The sequence below is a fragment of the Leptonychotes weddellii genome, chromosome 6 (genome assembly GCF_054177405.1).
Source record: "Leptonychotes weddellii isolate Sample4059 chromosome 6, ASM5417740v2, whole genome shotgun sequence".
Taxonomy (NCBI): domain Eukaryota; kingdom Metazoa; phylum Chordata; class Mammalia; order Carnivora; family Phocidae; genus Leptonychotes; species Leptonychotes weddellii.
This window is the reverse complement of record NC_138374.1, coordinates 31,736,864-31,760,974: the sequence shown is the minus strand read 5'-3', so window position 1 is coordinate 31,760,974 and position 24,111 is coordinate 31,736,864. Positions and strand designations below refer to the sequence as shown.

General features: G+C 37.0%; 1 protein-coding gene across 2 annotated transcripts in view; it reads left to right on the top strand.

Moving 5' to 3' along the window:
- The window catches only part of BTAF1 (B-TFIID TATA-box binding protein associated factor 1), a 104,170-nt gene that overhangs the window by 71,232 nt on the left and 8,827 nt on the right, over positions 1-24,111 (top strand). For both annotated transcript variants that reach the window (XM_081823829.1, XM_081823828.1), the window contains 13 exons: positions 717-870; positions 951-1,060; positions 2,547-2,748; positions 3,853-4,001; positions 9,108-9,260; positions 9,487-9,608; positions 9,699-9,866; positions 11,715-11,792; positions 11,933-12,062; positions 14,142-14,283; positions 14,370-14,500; positions 16,442-16,567; positions 17,977-18,129. In XM_081823829.1, the coding sequence (XP_081679955.1) occupies positions 717-870; positions 951-1,060; positions 2,547-2,748; positions 3,853-4,001; positions 9,108-9,260; positions 9,487-9,608; positions 9,699-9,866; positions 11,715-11,792; positions 11,933-12,062; positions 14,142-14,283; positions 14,370-14,500; positions 16,442-16,567; positions 17,977-18,129 (1,818 nt within the window). The remainder of the gene's footprint in view (positions 1-716; positions 871-950; positions 1,061-2,546; positions 2,749-3,852; positions 4,002-9,107; positions 9,261-9,486; positions 9,609-9,698; positions 9,867-11,714; positions 11,793-11,932; positions 12,063-14,141; positions 14,284-14,369; positions 14,501-16,441; positions 16,568-17,976; positions 18,130-24,111) is intronic.

The following is a 24,111-nucleotide window of genomic DNA, read 5'->3' as shown; positions in this document are numbered from 1 at the left end:
AGGGGGAGGGTCAGAAGGAGAAGCAGACTCCCTGCTGAGCAGGGAGCCCGATGCGGGACTCGATCCCGGGACTCCAGGATCATGACCTGAGCCGAAGGCAGTCGCTTAACCAACTGAGCCACCCAGGCGCCCCTTCCCATAATAGTTTTAATAAAAAATTTACTGTGATTTTGGTATTTATATCTCTATGGTTTACATAGTTCTTCCTTTACTTAAAAAGTAATTGTAAAAACATATGCCTCTTTCTGGAGGGACAGTTTTTTTGTATTATAATGAAATTATTGCCAAATCAGAGGTTATTAATCTTGTGATTATACAGATGTTTTTATTGTATCCTTTAAGTGAATATAAATAAAAGGACAGATCATTTTATCTCTTTATCTTCTCCCTGGCTGGTAGGTTTCTTTGGGGCAGGGAGAAGGGAAAAAATTGTCACTTAGGACTATCTCTAGAAACTGCATATTCTTCTTTTCCTTATTTTTCAGCTCCAAAGAAGTATTTTACTTTGGCTGGAAAAATCTAGTTTGGGGTTTTATGCCCATGTAAATTTAATTATTAAAAGACATTTATAGTGATAAAAATGTTTATAGTTGCTTAATTGGTTAATGGTAACACCATGAATTCTTAGATGGTGACTTTTAAATTCTCTTGATAAAATTTCAAATCCATTATACTTTTTTAAAAACTCTCCTTTATTAACTAACATTTGATTTTAGGCCCAGAGACCCTATCTGGTACAGCGAAGAGGAGCTGAATTTGCCTTGACGACTATAGTGAAGCATTTTGGTGGTGAAATGGCAGTGAAGTTGCCACATCTCTGGGATGCTATGGTTGGTCCATTGAGGAATACAATCGACATAAATAATTTTGGTGTGTACATATTTTTCTGAGTTGGACTTTGAAAAATTATTTGCAAGGTGATACACACTTAAATCAATATATTTTAATAGATGGAAAGTCCCTCTTGGAAAAAGGAGATGGTCCTGCCCAAGAATTGGTGAATTCTCTGCAAGTTTTTGAAACAGCAGCAGCCTCAATGGATTCTGAGCTTCATCCCTTGGTAACTAACTAATGCAGGTGTAGTTTTCTTCTAATAAAACAAGTGGTTTTATTAAAAAGTCTTAAGGCTTAAAATGTGTAACTTTGATGTCATCCCTAGTAATTGCATTTTCTTTTATGTGGTATAACTAGATTCCTTCTTTATTGACAGCACATTTCTTGTGGGCTTTGAGGCAGAATTTGGTGCATGAATGTTAGAAAACTCACTTTGGGAGCTTAGAATATGGAGCAGTGGGGACAGGGCTCTGATGACACAGAAGCCAGGTATAAACGGAAAGAAAGTTACAGCCCTATTAATTTATGCCATATTTAGTAATACAGCTCCAAGAAAGGAAGAGCACAGTTAATAAAACCTTTTCCTAAGGTAAGTGTAAAGGTAGAGGAAGTTACCTGCCTGAGATGAAGCTAGTTAGTGGCAAAGAAAGAACACTGATTTGTGTTTTTTTACTATTAACTAATTTCCAAAAAAAAAATTGTGACAGAGGGAGGAGTAAAATAGACTAGAGAATTAAATATCTGGTTTTTCCATAGAAGAAAGCAGTATTCTTTCCATATAACTACAGTAGGAACTCTGCAGTTTACAGCGCTGTTACATGTGCTAGCTCCAATTCCGTATTGATATCTAACAGAAAAGGGTGAATCTAGGAGAAAGAGAAGAACCTTTTCTGTATATATATATTAATGAAGTTATATCTTTTTACTTGTTAAATTTCGCTGATTTATCATTAGTAGAGAAGGGCAGAATCCATCTGTATGCTCTCACCCTTCTATGATCAGCTTAACATTCATCTTAGCTGGAAGGGTAGTCTATTCAGCATGTACCTGACTCTCATTAAGATTAATCCTGGTATTCCATGCAGCAGGCATTTATTAATGAGATATATCATGCCCTCGTGATCATAATGCCTATGGTAAGCCAGGAGGTTAAAGTGGGAGATACCTACCAAAGGATGGTGCCTGGAACAAGATCAGGATCACTCAACCCAGTGAATAAAAAGTATGTATTTAGGGGTGCCAGCCTGGCTCATTTAGTAGAGCATGTGACTCTTGATCTTGGGGTCGTGAGTTCAAGCCCCACATTGGGCATAGAGCTTACTTGGAAAAAAAAAACCCAAAAACAAAAACATATGTACCTAAACCTAAGCCGGAGCTACCAAACTGGGAGGGGACTGGTGATGTGTGGTGTCATTTCTCCAACCTCAGGAAAATCTTACAGGTACCTTTTAATGTGCACCCTGATGCCTTAAAAGGAACAGAGGAGAAGTTACGCACCTTTTATTTTAAAAAGAGTTTCAGTACCTTAGTTTGGATTTAGATTAATTTTTTATTGAGGATGTTTTGACAATAATGTTTGAAGTGATTAGAGATATTCTTGGATTTAGTCATTTAGAATATCAAGAACCTCTCAGTATGGGTTATAATAGTTATATTTTACACAGTAGATCCCCTAATGAATATTCTGATTGTCTTGAACCTTTTGTTTTTAGTTGGTACAGCATTTGCCTCATCTTTATACGTGCCTTCAGTATCCCAGCACTGCAGTGAGGCACATGGCTGCTCGTTGTGTAGGCGTCATGAGCAAAATAGCTACCATGGAAACAATGAATATTTTTTTGGAGAAGGTTCTTCCATGGCTCGGAGCAATTGATGACAATATCAAACAAGAGGGTGCAATTGAAGCACTTGCATGTATCCTTTCTTCTTTTTACAAACTTTAGAAATTATTTTATTTAAGGATGACTAAAATAAAATTTATTAATTCATTTAAATGTTCATAAATAACCTGTCTTGTTCCAAAAACAAAACTACTCTGTTATATTTTATTTTGAAGTATCTTTATATTACATTATAAATACAAATATATTTACATTTTATTTTGAAAATTTTCATACAGAGAGTTTTAAGAATTACTATTTTAAGAGATCTTTTTTAATTGGCAAAAATAATTTTAGGTACTTTATGAAATACATTTCTAGTAACTGATTATTGGTTTATAATCAGTGTTGTATTAATACTAATCAGACACTGTGTATGTAGTCCGTATTTTATAAACATACTGTTTTCAAAGTTCATTATGTGGGTGGAGAATGACTAATTGTAATAAATAACTAGAAATAAATATACAGGCAAGCTTTTTACTATGGGTACAACATCCATTGACATTCTTTAACTCGAAGTATCTGAAAGATATTTCTAAGAGCAAGAAATATGGATGGAGATCAAATCAGTAGAAACTCTGGTTCAGAAATGCTGAAGATTGCAGGAGGACTGAACTTATTGGGCCCTGCTCTGTCCAGTTTATGATGGTCAAGATCCTGGTTGGAAATTCGGAATTAATCTTTGAGTGACATTGAATTGTGCTCCCTTGCTTGCAATGTAGCTCATTTTATTTTGGTATTGGAATTCTAGCAACTTGCAAGAATTTCTCTATGAGAAAAACCTGATTAAAACTTCCTCCAGCCAAACTAATGATGTAATGTATGGGGATTAACATAAGAATAAAAAAAAAAAAGAACAGAGGCAAAAAAAAAAAAAACCACTTCCTCCAGCCTCTTTCAGGTGAAAAACCTAATTTTATGGTCTTAATCAAGAGAAAATTACATAATATTTACAAAGGAGGAGCGGTGCACAAATGCTGTTACAATTGAATCATAGATCTTGAGAGACAGTCTATTCCCTCATGATATAGATGAGAAAATGGAGAAACATTTTAGAAGTTAAAGTCTTGATATATCCGTTTGTGAAAACATTTACCTCAAAAAAGTTTGAAAATTTCCTTAATAACTTACTCAGGTGTAATGGAACAACTGGATGTTGGTATTGTTCCATATATTGTCCTTTTAGTTGTGCCTGTGTTGGGAAGAATGAGTGATCAGACAGACAGTGTAAGATTCATGGCTACACAGTGCTTTGCAACACTAATTAGACTCATGCCACTTGAGGTAAGTTGAAATATTTGGTTTACAGACTTAATGTTTTCTATAACTTCATCTGTAATAATTGTAACTCTTTTAAAACAATGTCAGGTTAAAAAAACCATTATGAATATGTTTATAAGCATTAGGAATTTTATATTTTAATGGATATATATATATTTATGTTTTTAACATAGGGTTTCAAGTAAACTATGGTACCTAAAAAAATGATCATTTATTGATGCTATTCTAGAAACAGAATTGTTCCTAAGTATCCGTGGTAACATCTAGGTAAAGATTCTGTGCCGACATTTACATGAAAGGTAAATTTGAGAGATGATAAAAGAAACTGTAAAAAGCAAATGAAGTGTCTGTGGGAGTATGGAGAAAGCAGACTAGAAGGTTGGTTGGAGAATTTTGGAGTATATTCATGGGCCGGAAATAAAATATGTGGCCAGTACAGGAAATAGAAGTGGCTTGAAGCAAGGGAAGGACCAGGACCCTGCCACCAAACTGCTTAAAATATTTTGATGGAATTTTTATAATTCAGGAAATAAGTAGATATACAGTTCATCCATGTTGTAGTATGTATCAGTACTTCCCTTTTTTGGCCAAATAGTATTCCATTGTATGGATGTGCCACGTTTTGTTTATCCACTCACCAGTTGATGGACTTTCGGATTATCACCTTTTGACTATTACAAGTAATGCTACTATGAACATGCACTTATAAGTCTGTGTGGATATATGCTTTTATTTCTTTTGAGCAGGTATCTAGAAATGGAATAACTGGGTCATATGACGTTGAACTTTTTGCGAAATTGCCAAACTGTTTTCCAAAGTAACTGTACATTTTAGATTCCTACCATAAAGTATGAGCATAAGTTGGATAACCTCTATAAAAAAAGGTTTGGCTGTGTCTGCTGAAGTTGAAGATTCCCATCCCAATAACCCAGCAAATTCACCCTAGATATATAGCCTAGAGAAATTCATACACATGTACCAAGACATATCTTCAAGAATATTTATCATAGCGTTATTTATAATAGTCTTAAGACCACTCAAATGTTCATCATTGGTGGAGTAGATATGTTAACTGGATGATAATGGTGATGATGATACTACAAAAGAATGAACAAAATAGAAACACAACAATATTAATTTTTTTTTTTTAAAGATTTTATTTATTTATTTGACAGAGAGAGAGACAGCGAGAGCAGGAACACAAGCAGGGGGAGGGGGAGAGGGAGAAGCAGGCTTCCCGCCGAGCAGGGAGCCCAATGTGGGACTCGATCCCAGGACCCTGGGATCATGACCTGAGCCGAAGGCAGACGCTTAACGACTGAGCCACCCAGGCGCCCAACAATATTAATCTTTAACATAAGATTCCCATTTTTATGAAGTTCAAAAATAGGTAAAGGTAGATGGGATGCATACTTAGGTGACAAAGGCATAAAGAAAAGTAAGAAAGGTTGCCATGAAAGTCGGTAAAGTGATTACCTCTTGGGGAAAGGAGAATGGGTTGTCACTGAGAAGGAGCATATGGGATCTTTTTTTTTTTTTTAAGTTTTTTTTTTTTTTTGAGAGAGAATGAGAGAGAGAGCACATGAGAGGGGGGAGGGTCAGAGGGAGAAGCAGACTCCCCGCCAAGCAGGGAGCCCGATGCGGGACTTGATCCAGGGACTCCAGGATCATGACCTGAGCCAAAGGCAGTCGCCTAACCAACTGCGCCACCCAGGCGCCCGAGCATATGGGATCTTATAGGATTATGGCAGGGCTGTTTTTATTGATCTGGTAATGGTTATAAAGTTGTTTTATAAAACTGTACATTTATTTATATATTTCTCTACATGGTTTATTCCACAATAAAAAGTATTAAAATAACTACCATGACAAAAAAAAAATACTAGACTATGGGCACCTGGGGTGGCTCAGTCACTTAAGCGTCTGCCTTCGGCTCAGGTCATGATTCCAGAGTCCCAGGATCAAGCCCCGTATCAGGCTCCCTGCTGAGCTTCTCCCTCTGCCCTTCATCCCGCTCGTGCTCGCTCTCTCTCTTTCTCAAATAAATAAATTTCTTTGAGCAAAAGAGTAGATGCTGAAAACAGTATTTTAGGAAAATTAATCTAACAGCTGAAAGCAGTTTAATAGCTGTTTATGGATTAAAGTGGAAGTATCCCAAAACAGAGCCCAATCCACTGTGAGGTGATAAAGTCTTTTTTAGATTTTGCTTTTAAGTAATCTCCACGCCCATCGTGGGGCTCGAACTTAAAACTCTGAGATCAAGAGTCGCACGTTCCTCCAACTGAGCCAGCCAGGCACTGGCGTCTTTTTTTTTAAAGGGGAGACTAACAATATTTGATAAACAGATTGGCAAAGTAAAGAGACTTTGACCTTTAGAGATTGAGAAAAGATTAGTAAAATTCTCTTTGATGTCAAAATTACAAGAACATGATCTGTAGTTTACTTTTGGCTATGATAGAAACACAGGGACCGGGGCACCTGATGGGCTCAGTTGGTAGAGCATGCAACTCTTGATCTCAGGGTTGTAAGTTCAAGTCCCACGTTGGGTGTACAGATTACTTAAAAATAAGATCTTCAAAAGAAAAAAGAACAACCAAATTTATCTTCCCATCTTAACTAGAAGAGTACAATAAATCAAACAGTGGTATTCAGGTATTAAACAACAGGCAACACAGAATAGTGATTCATGAGAGAAGAGAAACAAATGAAGTGTCCTAGCTTGCTGCCTGGAGTGAGTTTCCAGGCCATAAGATAGGGAAGTGAAACCTAAACAGAGCCTCACAGCCTCACCAAGTTGAATGGTCATGAGTTCAGAGTGTAGGTAGGACAAGATGGCTAGAATTTGCAAGGCAGATGACCCAAGAAGTAGTAGCTGCACGAAAAAGAAACTCCAGAAGTCCGCACCAGGGCTGAGTATTCATCTGGGCATATTTATGTTTGAGACTAGGAGAAAGGATGATTGAAAGGCATAGGTGGCTCATAAAGGGCCAGGAGTAGTTTGTGTTTCCACCAAGCTGAATCAGAAGACCTTCCACCATTTAGAGTATTAACTACAGTCCTTAGAAGTATATTGCCTGTGTAGTGGGATCAAATTAGCCCTTGGCAAAATCTTTATTTGGACCTACCTTAACAAAGTTTTAAAATAAGCCTTAAAAGAGGGATTAGAATGATTTCAGGTAACTTAAACTGGAATATATATTTTAATTGACTTTAATTGAAATTCTGTTTCCAGAATTTTACATTTCTTTCTCCCCCCACCCCCCCCAGAATTTTACATCTCTTAACTTTAGAGACACCACAGGGCAGTAGGACTCAAAACTTTTTGGTCTGAGGATCTCATTACATTCTTAAAAATTGAAGACCTCAAAGAGCTTTTATCATATTTTCTATAATAGAAATTAAAACTAAGAAATGTAAAAATAAAAAATTAATTCATTTAATAAACCCATTAGATGTTACCATCAGTAACATTTTTAAATGAAAAATAACTTTTTTCTAAAACAAAAATAAGTTAGTGAGAAGAGTGATATTGTTTGACATTTTTGCATATCTCTTTTATGCCTGGCCTAATTATAGATAGCTTGATTCTTGTATTTGCTTGGGCATTCACTCTGTTGCAAAATATTTCTTGGGTTGAGGGTATAGTCAAGCCTCAGGGATAAGTAGTTGGAAAAGTGAGTAGCCTTTTCAAATAATTGTGGATATTCTTTTATCTGATAGCACACCAAAACTCAAAAGGAGAAAGCTTATTAAATTTATGTGCAGTGTGGAATCTAAAGTCCTATCAATGAATGTAAAATCTCTCTACGTTAAAATTTATTGGTTTATCTTTCACTTTCCAGTAGATCTTTTACCCATACATGTTTTTTTTAACATAAGTATTGGTCACTTGGAAAATATTGGTTCACTGAGTTATGTCAGTCTTTTAAAGTTGGTATATTTCGTCATAAAATAGCAAAAAATCAGATAATATCACCAACAGAAATTCTTTTTAAATATTGGGATGCTTATACTTATGTTCAAGCTCACAATGCTGTTTCTTTTGGAAGATTGAATTTTATGACTGACAAGTTATGTCAGTTGTTTTCCTTGAAGTGACAGATTTATTTTGAGAAAAATGTTGGCCAAGTAGCCAAGTCAGAATAACTACAGTTTGTCAGTCCATTCAAGTAAAATTGTCTATGAAAAATGGCTCAGTCAGATCACAATTTAAACAGTCTTACAAGTGCTTTTCCTCAGCATATTGTATTTTGATAAGCAGCAAAAGTGCTTTATGTGAACTTCGCATTTTGTTGCACAGAATGTTAAAAAGATGTGCATTCAAGGGTTGAGGTCTAATAAAATTACTTTTACTGCTTTAAGGACATTCTTAAGTGAAACTGGCTTTTTAAAAAAAAATACTGGTGCATGGCTGTAACACAGTGACTGCTGGTACATTTAATGCTGTTGCCTTGATTCTTTCTGAGACATAAGCAGTTTTGCCCACCATTACTTTTGCAGCATCGGTGTAAATGTCAACACAGTGAAAAAAAGTAAACAATGTCTTTCTTTTATTTCTTTTATTATGAAGTAGTTTTGACCTCAGTGATTCTTTGAAAAAGTCTTGGGGATCCTGAGGAGTCTGCCTAGTACATCTTGAGAGCCAGTACCCTGGGGCATCATAACACTAAAATTGAGAAGCTCCAGTAACAGCATTGTATTTAAAATAAGTTATGCTGCCTCTTTATCAAGTAATGCCTGGTATGGGGAAGAAAGTTGTAACTGTGTTCTTTGAAATACCTCAAATGTGTTTATTTAGTAGTCCCATGGCACTTTTAATACCTGTCAAATTTAAACTATTTATTGTCCAGTCTTTAAAATTATTTATTATTTATTTATTGGGGCACACTTCCTCTGCCCCCGCCACCCCCGCTTGTGTGCTCGCTCACGTGTTCTTTCCCTCAAATAAAATCTTTTAAAAATATATTACTTATTACTTTTATTTATTACTATTTTTGAATTATTTTTTCTCTATTATATTTTGATAAGATTTGAAATTATTCATAATCTGAGTATGAAAAAATTAACTGTGGTAAATAGTTTTAATACCCTTTAAAAAAATCACTTCAGGCAGGCATTCCAGACCCTCCAAATATGTCAGAAGAACTAATCCAATTGAAAGCCAAGGAGCGACACTTTTTGGAGCAATTATTAGATGGGAAAAAATTAGAAAATTACAAAATACCAGTACCAATCAATGCTGAACTCAGAAAATATCAGCAGGTAAAGTTTTATACTTATCTTATAAATAGAGATTATTCCTCTCAATGTACTTTGAAGAGTTTTTAAAATTGACTTAGTAAAAGCTTGTGTTTAGTGTTTATACCCATTTATTTCTCTTTTGCCTATAAAAATAAAGATTTTTGGTCTGTGCATACATGTTTTACAAGAAAAAAATTTTTATGATCTGTTCACATTTCTAATTTTCCTCTTTCTCCCAACCTTTCAGGATGGTGTGAACTGGTTAGCATTTCTTAATAAGTATAAACTTCATGGAATTCTGTGTGATGACATGGGTTTAGGAAAAACTTTACAGTCCATCTGCATTCTAGCAGGAGATCATTGTCATAGGTAATTTAAATATTATTTGTTAGAAAGAGCTTTCAGATGCTAAGAAATGTAAACAAGCCAGTTAATGCATTGTGTTTTATTGCTGTAAAGGGCCCAAGAATATGCAAGATCAAAATTGGCAGAATGTATGCCACTTCCATCCTTGGTGGTTTGTCCGCCAACATTAACAGGTCACTGGGTGGATGAAGTAGGTAAATTTTGCTCCAAAGAATATCTCAATCCATTACACTATACTGGACCTCCTACTGAAAGAATAAGGTAAGAACTATACAGCAAAAAATGTTTAATCTTTTGCTTTAAGAACTTTAGGATAAAATTTATTAAAAATGAACTCTAGTTTTTTTGATTGTCAGAAACTTTCTTATTTAAGAAAGATGAATATACATTATAAAGATACAACCAGTGAGACTCATGAACGTTTAAGGACTTCAGCCATTTGGGTTTTCCAAGTATTTGACCTAGCAACCAAAGCCATTCTCTGTGCCCTTCTTGAGAACCTTGTGATCATAGCATATCTTTCTCTAAGAGCCCTCTAATCCCCAGAATGCTTTTGCTTTGAAGTGGCTGCTCTGGCTGCCCTGATACCATAGCACTGCTAGAATTCTATTAGCTTTATCCTTTTTCTCTTAAACTAGTACATCCTTTATGTTCTAAATACAAATTTTGAAGAGCAGAATTTCATTGATTTCAGTTCATCTTTTAAAGCATGGAGAGTCTTAGGTTGCTGATTAGTCCATAGATTTGCTCCCCCTCTGTATATGTAATAGCTAACATATGCTGAGCATTTATTAGCCAGGCATTATTCTTAGTAGTTTCACATTTATGTAAAATTGTGTATTATGTATTTGCACAATCACCATATGAGGTATGGTTATTATTTTTGTTCCCAGTTTGCAGATAAAAGTCTAAGACATGGGGCCTGGGTCCAAGGTCATACAGCTAATTAAATGGGCAGAGTGAGGATTTGAACACAGGCAAGTCAACAGCTTGCACTCTTAAAAGAATTTAGTGTCAGAATTTATTCATTTAAAAGTATAGAAACTCAAACTAGCTTAAGCAGACAAGAAATTCCTTAATTCACTAAATTGAGAATTTCAGGGGTGAATTCTTGCTTCAGGCACATCTAGATGTCTCTCATTTGCTCTTCCTCCCCATACATAGCTTGTTTTATTGGTCTCTGCAATTGGTGGATAAGATGATCATAGATGGGAGCGCCTGGGTGGCTCAGTAGGTTGAGTGTCTGACTCTTGATCTCAGCTCAGGTCTCGATCTTCAGGTCATGAGTTCAAGCCCTGTGTTGGGCTCCAACATGGAGCCTACTTTAAAAATAAATAAAATAAATAAAAGATGACCACAGACAGTCTTAGAGCCACATTCTCTTAGCTTGGCAACCAGAGTAAACAGAGATCTTCCTTCTTTCCTCATGATTATATCAATACTGGAAATGACTGACTGGCCTGTTTGGGTCATGCTACCAAACCAGTCTTTGTGGTCAGGGGATAAAATATTGTGAATGGCTCAGCCTGATTCATTGCTTCATATCTTTGGTGATTATGGGCATTTGTGGCTCCTTCTCACCCCCCAGCACAACATGAAGTTTGGAAGGAATAGTGCCTTTAAGGAAGAGCTGTTAGCAAATTGTCCACCAGTTTGAATCAGGTACCCATCTCTTTTCTAGTCAGACTGAGTTAGGCTAACAAGGCCAAGTCAAAAGAAGAATGGTCTTGGGGCGCCTGGGTGGCTCAGTCAGTTGAGCGACTGCCTTCGGCTCAGGTCATGATCCCGGGGTCCTGGGATCGAGTCCCAGGATCGAGCCCCGCATCGGGCTCCCGGCTCGGCGGGGAGCCTGCTTCTCCCTCTGACCCTCCCCCCCTCATGTGCTCTCTCTCTCGCTCGCTCTCTAATAAATAAATAAATAAAATCTTTAAAAAAAGAATGGTCTTCCAGTGGCAGGGTCATGGATGTAGAGTAAGCAGAAAGGAAAGCTGGGTTTAGTAGGCACGTTGAAAACACCTTGTAAGATGGTAGTGGTAGCATCCCCTCTGAAATTATATTACAGACTTTGCAGGTTCCTTGCTTCGTAATCTTACTTCTTTTTACATACAGGTTACAGCATCAAGTAAAAAGGCACAATCTGATAGTGGCTTCATATGATGTTGTGAGGAATGACATAGATTTCTTTAGGTAAGAATTAACATTTTTTTCTTAAGAAAAACTTAGTATCAAATTTGAAGAGAGTTAGTATTTTCCTGCCTCAAAGACTCTTCATATAGTTCTTGCCATATACTAAAAGATGCTAAATTTTTTTGCTTATTATCCCTTAGAAATATTAAATTTAACTACTGTATTCTTGATGAAGGCCATGTCATCAAAAATGGAAAAACAAAATTGTCAAAAGCAGTAAAACAACTGACTGCTAATTATAGGATTATTCTTTCCGGAACACCAATCCAGGTAATTATTAACTGTTCTCTCTCTCTCTCTCTTTATATATTTGCCATGTGGAAAGAAGGCTTGACATTTGGCCGTGAATTAAAGAAGTATTTTTCTTTTCTTTTCTTTTTTTTTTAAGTTTATAGGAATGATAATTTCCAGTAATTGTGTTTTATAATGGTTCATTTGGTATGTAACAGTATCTGAGCAAACCGGGTTTTAAAAAAAAACAATATGAAGGGATACCTGGGTGGCACAGTTGGTTAAGTGTCCGACTCCTGGTTTCAGTTCGGGTCATGGTCTCAGGGTCATGAGATTGAGCTCCTGCTCAGCGTGGAGCCCGCTTGAGACTCTCTCTCCCTCTGCCCCTCCCCACCAAGCTTGTGCTCTCTCTCTCTCTCTCTCTCTAAAATCTTTTAAAGATTTTATTTATTTATTTGATAGAGCACAAGCAGGGGGAAGGGGCAAGGGGGAAAGGGAGAAGCAGACACCCCACTGAGCAGGGAGCCCGATGTGGGGTGCTATCCCAGGACCCTGAGATCATGACCTGAGCCGAAGGCAGACGCTTAACTGACTGAGCCACCCAGGTGCCCCTAAAATAAATAAATCTTAAAAAAACAAAACAAAAAGGCAGTATGAAGAGCACTGGGTGATGTATGGAATTGTTGAATCACTATATTGTATACCTGAAACTAATACAATACTGTATGTTAACTATTCTGGAATTAAAATAAAATAAAATAATAATAAAATGTGATTTTAGGCTATGTAAATAGAAGGCTTGTGTCCAAAGTATGGGAGACTAATCAGACTTTATTCCACACTGGCCATTCTCCTTCTGTGGATGTACACCGCAGTCTGATTTAACATTGAAAAGCTAGAGCTGGTTCAGAGGGGAATCATCATATAGTAGAGGTGTGAATACCTGGGGTTAAGAGGGAATTGGAAGAGATTACAGAAGCTTATGTTGGAAAAGGAAGGAGATGGGTAAATTTATAGAAATATTCTGATACATTTGAGAGGTTCTGTTATCTTCTGGAGGAATTGGTTGCAAATGTTCACATCTAGGTTGGATAGCCAGCTCTAATGGGAAGATACCCTTCATCATTCTCCAAAGAGTGGAAGGGTGAACACCAAGTGACCTCTAAGATTCCTTCTGATGCTAAAAAATATTGACAGTTCTTTATTTACATCTCTGTTACTTTTCTTTTAAATTTATTTTTGGTGGTGGACTGATTATTATGTTAGGGTTTTGTTCATTAAGTGAACGCTTTTTGTTCACAATATTACTTTCACAACAAGTTTGTGTTTTTTTTTGTTTGCTTACAGGCCCTCTTTTGTTTCTCCCTTCCCCACTTGAACATTTTAGCTCTGAAGTTTATAAGGGTTTCTGCACTGAAGACCCATGGTAGCCCAGAGTTAGGAGGCAGAGCCTAAGTGGGATTAGAAGGGGAAGACAACCCACAATGGTGAACCAGAGCCCCAGCAGGATGAAGAGGGCTTCTGGAAGGGCATAAGGGGGTGGGATGGTACCTTAGGATCCACACATACTGGGAATGCATGTAAAATGAGAAAGTGCTGATTTTTTTTTTTCTTTCTTCCTTTTTTAAAAATGAAACTTCAACAGTAGAATTGGAAAGAACCTGTGCCTGTTCGTCATGACCCTTGAATACTGGATAGACTTGACCTATAATGAAACTCTTCTAGGTTTTCCTTAAGAAATAGTAATGTTGACCAAGTTCTTTAAATCTTGCTATTAATTTTAGTGTCAAAGATAAAAGAATCAGAAACATACTCATCTTCCTGCTCTTCTGTTTATTACTTGATAGATGCCACCAGTAGGATTTAAACACTATGGACCAAGGCTTATTCTGGTGGAAGAGACTTGAGAATTCCACCCAATAGGATAGAATATTTTCTCCAAGGATACTGATGTGAATTTTACAAATTAAAATACGGACTTACACAATATATGTAAAAATGTGGTTGATTACCCCTCATGTATGTCATTATAGTGGGCTTTCATTAATATTCCATTTTTCAAGTGTAAGGAAATAATCCCAGTACAAAAGATAACTGATGTTCCTTTCTTATGTTCAGAACAACGTTTTGGAGCTGTGGTCATTATTTGATTTCCTCATGCCAGGATTTTTGGGGACTGAACGCCAGTTTGCTGCTCGATATGGTAAACCTATATTAGCAAGTAGGGATGCTCGAAGCTCTAGTCGAGAACAAGAAGCAGGTATGAAAAAGATAGGATTTTGTACCGTGCAAGTGACTATACCTTATTCCTAACTTTTTTGAGCCATTTTCTCTTACTGTTAACAGGTGTTCTTGCGATGGATGCACTGCACCGCCAGGTCCTGCCTTTTCTTTTGAGACGAATGAAAGAAGATGTTTTACAGGATCTCCCACCCAAAATTATTCAAGACTACTACTGTACTCTTAGTCCTCTCCAGGTTAGAAATCTGGTGATTGTGGTTGGTGGTGGTATGTTTATTAGGAGAATGCTTTGAATAAGCCATACAGGTATTGAATAAAGGGAATTAGACTTTGGTTTTATCACTCAAATCTAGCTTCTGCTTTCATAGACTTTAGGAATATTCTGTTCCAAACGTGTAGAGATAGGACCTGAATGAATCTGTTTGGACATGTGGATATACATTTGAATATATGCATTTTGAATATGGCATTAAAATAAAAGCCAGTATCAATCATAGTTGCTTTCTTATATGTTGAATTAATCGGAAAAATTGCAAGGTTAAACTGATAAAGAAATGAGCCAAAGTTTATAAGGGCCAAAAATCTGCCTGTAATGTTATATCTTCACAACAGCATTATAAATATTGTCAATCCCCATTTTTGCAAATAAGGAAAGAGAAGCTTAGAAAAGTTAAATAACTTGCTCAAGGTTATAATAAATATCAGGGCTGAGTTTCAAACCTGGGTAGTGGGACCGCATCCCTTTAAAAGTACTGTTACATTACCAGTAAGTTTTTGAAATAAGACTTAGGTTTTGTACAGTTGTGATTTTGTACAGAGACCATTATCAAAGGAATTTTTTTTTCCCCAAAGGAATTTATTGTATGCCTTTCCTTCTGTAGTATTTTGTGAGGGGAAACTGTCCCTTTTCTTAGTAAGACATGGCCTATAGTCAGAATTTTCTGTTTTAATTTTAGGTTCTAGGTTAGTATGCATCCATCCATTTCAGTATTATGAGTTGATTTAGTATGATAAAATGAATTAAAGATATACAGACACACCCAGAAACTTAACTTTTTTTCCTCTCCTATCTATGCAACTTGAGTTAGCTTAGCAGGACACTAACCTAGATGCTGAGATCTCTGTGTTCATTTATATTATCTACCTCATCTGTCTGGGCCTCCATCCCTCATTTGTAAAAATTGGATTAGTATTCCTTGAAAGGAATATTTTAGGAGCAATGAGATGAAGACTGTTTGAAGTAAGTATAATAAAGAAAAGGTGCCATATGAAAAAAATCTATGGTAGGGGCACCTGGTTGGCTCATTCAGTAGAGCATGCAACTCTTGATCTTGGGGTTGTGAGTTTGAACCCCACGTTGGGTATAGAGATTACTTAAAAATAAAATCGTAAAAAAAAAAATCCATGGTATGATGGTGGTATAAAACACATTTAAGTAGCCTGAAGGAGAGGAGCTGGGAGGGAAGTGACATTTGGCTTTATTTAGCATTCATGCATTTTTACACTCTGACTTCTGTTTTTTAGCACTCTAGATTTTCTTCCCTTTCATATTGTTTTAGCATGTACAAGGCAGGAACCCAGACCCCAAGGTAATGCTTCAACGTTCATGAGTTCTCCTTTTAGGTAGTAGTAGTATTCTCTTACTTCTTTTTACCTTTTTTTTTTTTTTTAAGTTTTATTTATTTCACAAGTAATCTCTGCACCCTACCTGGGACTCGAACTCACAATCCTGAGATCAAGAGTCACATGCTCAACTAACTGAGCCAGCCAGGCACCCCAGCAGTAGTATTCTTTTAAAACTTGGTCTTTTGGCATGTACTTACAGGGTGCCACATAACTTAGAGAAGATTTTCTCATTTCTAAGGGTTCAGGTTCTCTTTTATTGGTAATGTATTTATTTTCCTCAACAGAGTGGAAAAATTGAGTCTAGGACTGTTTGATTAGTTTTTAATATTTTAGCAGCCAAGCTTAATGTGTTATGCTTGTATTCTAAATGTAATTTTAAGGAATTTACCAAGATGCAGTGGATAATTTGTAATCAGGAGTAAAGCATAGGTATCATACTTTCTTTAATGAGGGCTGGTTTAAATCACTGCTCTTACTGGCATTTGCTAGCTATGTTTTGAACAATTGAAAATAAATATACTTACTGCTTTTGTGGGGGTGCAATTTTACAGGTTCAGCTCTATGAGGATTTTGCTAAGTCTCGCGCCAAGTGTGATGTTGATGAAACAGTTTCTTCAGCTGCACTTTCTGAAGAAACTGAAAAACCAAAGCTTAAAGCTACAGGCCATGTATTCCAGGTATAGATTATAGTCTCCTTTTTAATTCTTGAAGAATCATATTCTTCAGTGCAGCAATTTTTACATGGAATACTGAAGTATGGGCTTATTTAAGTTTTTTCAATATTGTATATACATTCTTGAAAATAAAAAGTACTAATTTATTTTCATATTTATAATTAGTAATTAATAAGTAACTTAATATTAAAATTATACAAAATGCAGTATATCTTTGTATATTACTTGAAAAGAGTTTTAGAGAATCTTTTGCTTTATGTTAAAAAAATATTGGAATGCCTGCCATAAGGCAGTAATTTTTGTAAGCTCACGGGTTAATTAAAGCACTGGAAAAAACAAACTCCTTCCCTTGTAGCGTTCAAAAAGGAGTAAGTAAAACACATACTATGTAAGAGAAAATAAAGCAGAGTGTATGGGGTTATATAGTATAGGAGTTGTGGTTTTTAGTAGAGGGATCAGGAATGGCTTCACTGAGAAGGTGACATATAAGCAGAGATCTGGAGGATTGAGGCATGCAGATATGTGGGGGGAAGTGATTTCCAGGCAAGGATACCAAAAGTACAGACATGTTGAGACATGTATGCCTCATGTGCTCAAGGGAATAGCAAATGAAAAAGAGAAAGTGTCAACTCAGTCTTTCTGTCCCTTTTGAAATATTCCACCATAGAAATCCTCCCCAAACCCCTTTGCCACCAATAAATTAAATACTGTAACATTTTTAAAGACAGAAGAGGGGGAAAGGTAGTTGTGAAGGTTGATACCTCTCCCACAGTTTCTATCATAGTGTCCAGCAGTCTCTTGAGCCTTGTCAGTGGAGCTTTCTAATACAAATCTCAAGACCCAAATCATAAGCCAAGTAAAAGGCAAGAGAAAGAATGTAGCTGAATTAGAGAAAAGAAAGAAGGACTGTATAGGGTTTCTTAAACACAACCACTTGAAATAACCACCTCATTCCACCTTCACCTCTCCCTGACTTGCTGAATTAGAATACTGGGTAGGGGAGAGATTTGCAGATTTATAAGGTCCTCAAGAAACTTTTATATCCACTGAAGTTTGAGAAACCCCTAGGAAATCTTTAGGAAATGTTGCCTTATTCCAGAAGCATCTGTAAGCATTATCAGGCACGTTGAGTGGGAAAGAGGTCTTTCTGTCATGAGAAGCTCATTGTCTAGTGAGGGAGAGAGACGTAAACTGTACAATTTTTACAAGCTGTAAATGCTCTCATATACTGCACAAGAAGCACAGATGAAGGCATCCCAGATGAGATATATGAACTGGTTCTTGAAGAATGAGTAGGAGTAGCAAGAAGAGGAAAAAAGGCATTCTATGGATGGAATAGAATAGGAAAAGCTATTGAGACACAGACATTTCTGGCATGTATGGACTTGTGTATACTTTTTTCCCCCTTGAAGGCATTACAGTACTTACGTAAACTGTGCAACCATCCAGCATTAGTCTTAACACCCCAACATCCAGAGTTCAAGAGTACTACTGAAAAACTGGCAGTTCAGAATTCTTCTCTTCATGATATTCAACATGCCCCTAAACTCTCAGCTTTGAAACAGGTAAGTAGGTCTCATGAGTGTTAGATGTGTGTTACACATTCTTGATCTGTAACACTGGGCAAATTGGCTTTTCCAAGAGATTACTGAAGTGTTTACCATTTCTTTTATTTTTTAATTTGGTTTGTTCCATTTTTGGTTTAGCTTTTTAAAAAAACTGTGGTAAATATATATAGTATAAGACATGCTATTTTAACCATGTTTAAGTGTACAATTCTGTGTCATTAATTACATTCACAATGTTGGGCAGCTATCGCCACTATATTTCCAAAATTTTGCCATCACCTAAACAGAAACTCTGTACACATTAAGCAATAACAACTTCCTATTCTCCTTTCCTCCAACCCCTGGTACCCTCTAGTCTACTTGATATCTGTATGAATTTGCCTGTTCTAAATATATCATGTAGGTGGAATCACCCAATATTTGCGCTTTTGTGACTGGCTTATTTCACTTGGTTTTCAAGGTTCGTTTGTGTTTGTAGCATCTATTAGTACTTCATTTTTATGGCTGAATAATATTCCATTGTTATTATTATGTATATACCACATTTTGCTTATCGTGTTGATGGACACTTGGGTTGTTTCCACCTTTTGGCTATTGTGAATGATACTGCAATGAACATGGGCTAATAAGTATCTGTTTAAACAGCCCCTCTTTTCAGTTCTTTTGGATGTAGACCGAGGAGTGGAATTGCTGGATCATATAGAAATTCTATGTTTAACTTTTTCAGGGACTCTCAGACTTTTCCATGGTGGTTGTATTCCCACCAGCAATATGCCACGGTTCCAATTTCTCCGCATTCTAGCTAGCACTTCACTTTTTTTTTTTTAATTGTAGCCATCCCAGTAGGTATGAAGTGCTTTCTCATTGAAAATGCCTTTTAAGTTCTTGGACCATTTTTAAATTGTGTAGTCTGTCTTTTGGTTGAGTTTTAAGAGTTTTTTTTATATTCTAGATATTAGGCCCTTATCAGATACATGATTTTGCAAATATTTTCTCCCATTGTGTAGATTATCCTTTCACTTTCTTCAGTACTATCTTCCATGGTTTCTGATGAGAAATCCAATATTAACCTCACTGAGGATCCCTTTTACATGACGAATTCACCTTTCTCTTGCTGCTTTCAGGACTCTCTTTGAATGGTTTGATTGTAATATGTGTCAGTGTGGATCTCTGAGTTCTATCGGGAGCTGCGTACTCTGCCAGTTTGCTCATGTTGGTCTCTTGGAATATAGCTTTCAGAAACAGAATTTTTGAAAATTCTAAGATTTCAAAAGGTTAAACTTTTTAAAAGAACCAATTTCAAGCATCAAAATGTTGAGGCTAATACATTTAGTTCTAATTCGTCTTAAAAATTAAGAGCTTACTATAAAATCTGGACTTTAGTAATTGTGTTTGCTTTCTATAGTTATTCTGGCCTAAATTTTTTTTTTTTTTTTAAGATTTTATTTATTTGACAGACAGCGAGAGAGGGAACACAAGCGGGGGGAGTGGGAGAGGGAGAAGCAGGCTCCCCGCTGAGCAGAGAGCCCGATGCGGGGCTCTATCCCAGAACCCTGGGATCATGACCTGAGCCAAAGGCAGACGCTTAACGACTGAGCCACCCAGGCACCCCTGGCCTAAATTTCATTGAGAATAACTAATGAAAGATTTTAGATTTCACGTGGGTTAATATAAAAAATGTTATATAATGACATATATGACATCCAGGCATGTATCCTTATATTACTAAATGTGAAAGAATGGATTTTTACCATAAAATGGAAGAATGACTATTGCCTTTAGATTGTTTATGCATGGAATAGTTTTCTTATTTGACCAAACTAATTTTGTATGTAAAATGTTCACAGTTTTCTTAACATAGCTGATACACATTTTTTTTTTAAGATTTTATTTATTTATTTATTTAATTGAGAGAGAGCATGAGTGGGGAGGAGGGACAGAAGGAGAGGGAGAAGCAGACTGCCTGCTGAGCAGGGAGCCCAACATGGGACTCGATCCCAGGACCCTGGGATCATGACCTGAGCCGAAGGCAGACGCTCAACTGACTGAGCCATCCAAGTGCCCAACATAGCTGATACATTAAATAAAGCTATAAGATATACTTAGTCAAGGAATCAGCTAATTAGGTTTCCAAAACAATGTTGAATTTCATCCACACTTTCACTATAGGCTTTAAATTATTTTTAGTTTATCTTTTTGCACATTATTTTTTCTCCCTGCAGTTATTACTTAAACTGATCTCTCATTTTAGAATGCTTCTTGTCATTCTGAAGTGTCTGGAATTAAGATGCTTAGGAACTCTGCAGCTTAGGCCCAGACTGTTTCTGGCCATACCTATGGAGGGCTTTTCTAGAACCTCTCTTTTCCATTTTCCCAGTTCTTTTCAGCCATTGAGAGCAAAGGTTCTGTCTTAGGGAAGAGAGAACTAGCTTGTTTTCTTGCTTGCTTTCATCTAAAATATGTCTATTCTCTGAATTAGGGGGAGAAGTCTTAATTTGCTTTTTAAAAATCTGCCACTAGTATAGAAACATGTTTATCAGCAAGTAATAGTGCCAGAATTATCTAATATTGCCAGAATTTTAAAATTTCAGGATACTGAAATGGTGAACTGAAACTGTAGGTGAAATTTAATGGAAATAAGCAAAGTCAGTTTTAAAAAACTTAGATACAAATTCTGTCAGACTTGGCAAACATTTCATATAGTGTAAAGTTGAGTTTGATTTGATGGCAGGTTCACTATAAACTTGTATGAATTAGTTACTGGTAAATAAAGCTCATATAATCTTGGGCGGGATTAATAATAGTATAATGGCCAAAATGAGGGCATCATAGTTTCACTTTTATACCTGTCACACCAAACTTTGAGTATCATTTATAGTTCTGGGCACTCTTAAGTGGAAGATCAAAAGAATCTGGAAACCATCTTATATGCAGAATAGTTTGAAAAACCTGGGGTAATTTAGCCTATGCTGAAGTTAGGGTAAGATAAAATTAAATTGCTCTCTAGGGAGGCAGTGGCCTCTCAGACACCCATATCAGGTGGCCTTCGTAACCATTTTCTAGAGTCTAGTAATCAGCTTTTCAATGCTGCAAACTAGATTTTGTCAGAATACTTGGAGCTCATCAAGTCTCTCAGGGCAAACTCAGGTTTTATAAGAGATTATTGGAAAAACCAGAATGCCAGTTCTGCTGCCAGACAAGAATATTTATGTCAGATGGTATGTCCATACATCCAGTAGTACAGTTACACTGGAAGAAGATACTAGGAAGATTGTATGGTAAGTGTGGACTTGGAGGAGTCTGAGGTGGATGTTCTTAATATGACTGGTTATCTGTAGGTTTGATATTGTTGCCTAAGGGATTAAGATGATTGAATGTGCATGACACACACATTCTGATAAATTCTCACTCTAGAACTCCTCTTTTATATAAAGAAGCCATGTAGAATGTCCCACTGATACCACATTCTTTACACTGGATACCACCCAGTTATACCCTCCTAAAACACCCCAGATTTTTAAAAAGAAAGATAGTAATCTGATTGCAGATTTAGGGGCAAGGGATAGAGATAATTACATTTATCAGATTTCTTTATTCCACCTGGAGGAGTTCCTTGTAGTATACCCTATATGTACTCTACATCAAGGAGGGGCAATCTAATTAAAGTTTACAATTTAAAGGCTACTAAGGTAGAAGAGAAAGAACATTTGTTTTTCCCCCAGCATCAGATTATGACAACACATGTGAAGTGTTACCTACCAGGTAGGCTCATTAAGAGACAGTGCCCGAAGTTTTTATTGGGTGTGATCATGTAGATTCCCTCTGCCTAGTATATATCAAAATTCTAGACTCCCAGAAAGGAAGCCAGTCTCAGCATAATCCTACTGTTTGCACAACAGTTTAAGCACAATAGGCCATCCTTAATCAAGTAGGAAATAATGGAAAGACTCAAAACCCAAGTTTTTCAAGACTTGTTTCAGCCAAGGACAGACCTTTCAAGCTGGACTTTCTTTTTTTTTTTTTTAAAGATTTTATTTATTTATTTGAGAGAGAGAGAATGGGAGAGAGCAAGCACATGAGAGGGGGGAGGGTCAGAGGGAGAAGCAGACTCCCTGCCGAGCAGGGAGCCCGATGCGGGACTCGATCCAGGGACTCCAGGATCATGACCTGAGCTGAAGGCAGTCGCTTAACCAACTGAGCCACCCAGGAGCCCCAAGCTGGACTTTCTAAGAAAAGCATTTCAGGTCTGCTATGTTAACTTTTTGTTCACAATAAGAGTTTTACACTGAATTTGGAGTTTACCTGGGTGGCCTTTTGGTTATCTTGCCCATCTGAGCTTCTGGTTTTCTTTCTTTCTTTTTTTTTTTAAAGATTCTATTTATTTATTTGACAGAGAGAGAGAGAGAGACAGCGAGAGACAGAACACAAGCAGGGGGAGTGGGAGAGGGAGAAGCAGGCTTCCCGCCGAGCAGGGAGCCCGATGCGGGGCTCAATCCCAGGACCCCGGGATCATGACCTGAACCCAAGGCAGACGCTTAACGACTGAGCCACTCAGGTGCCCCTGAGCTTCTGGTTTTCTAAGTAACTTTAGTGAGTAGAAAGGAGAAAGCCTCCTGCATTGAGGTCTTATATTTTGGGCAGAATTCACTATCTTAAGGTCCTAGGAATGAAGAAGATTAATACTGGGTACTTTAGTTTCCCAAACAGATGTAAACATGATTCTCTTGGATTTTGTTCACTTGTTCACTTATTTGGATGTTTGTTCACTTATTGTATCTGCTGTGTGCTAGGCACTAAACCATAATGTAGCAGGAAATACAAAAGATCTATAGCAGCATGGTTCTTGCTGTTAAAGATATTGGTCGCTAGCTATATAGTAGTAAGCTCAGGAATCCAGGAGATCTCACTAGATGTTTTTGGTTCTCTTTTTTGTAATTTTGATTTCTGCCAGATTTAGCTGCTCCATTATGTTTTCTTCACGCTGTTCTTTTTTTTAATTAAGTAGGCTCCACACACAACGTGGGGCTTGAACTCATGACCTTGAGATCAAGAGTCACAAGCTCTACTGACCGAGCCACCCAAGCGCCCCCACTTAATTTTTTTTTTAAATATGCCTATTTTTAATTTTTATTCTTTAATTTTTTTTTATTTTTTAAATTAACATATAATGTATTATTTGTTTCGGGGGTACAGGTCTGTGATTCATCAGTCTTACACAATTCACAGCACTCACCATAGCACATACGCTCCCGAATGTCCATCACCCAGCCACCCCATCCCTCCCACCCTCCTTCACTCCAGTAACCCTCAGTTTGTTTCCTGAGATTAAGAGTCTCTTATACTTTGTCTCCCTCTCTGGTTTCGTCTTCATTTTTCCCTCCCTTCCCTGTGATCCTCTGTCTTGTTTCTCAAATTCTTCATATCAGTGAGATCATATGATAATTGTCTTTCTCTGATTGACTTATTTCGCTTAGCATAATATACCCTCTAGTTCCATTCACGTCGTTGCAAATAGCAAGATTCGTTTTTTGATGGCTGCATCATATTCCATTGTATATATACCCCACATCTTCTTTATTCATTCATCCACTGATGGACATCTAGGCTCTTTCCATAGCTTGGCTATTGTGGACATTGCTGCTATAAACACTGGGGTGCAGGTGCCCCATCGGATCACTACATTTGTATCTTTGGAGTAAATACCCAGTAGTGCAATTGCTGGGTCATAGGGTAGCTCTATTTTCAACTTTTTTTTTTTTTTTTTTTTAAGATTTTATTTATTTATTTGAGAGAGAGAGAATGAGAGACAGCGTGAGAGGGAGGAGGGTCAGAGGGAGAAGCAGACTCCCCGCCGAGCAGGGAGCCCGATGCGGGACTTGATCCCAGGACTCCAGGATCATGACCTGAGCCGAAGGCAGTCGCTTAACCAACTGAGCCACCCAGGCGCCCCTATTTTCAACTTTTTGAGGAACATCCATA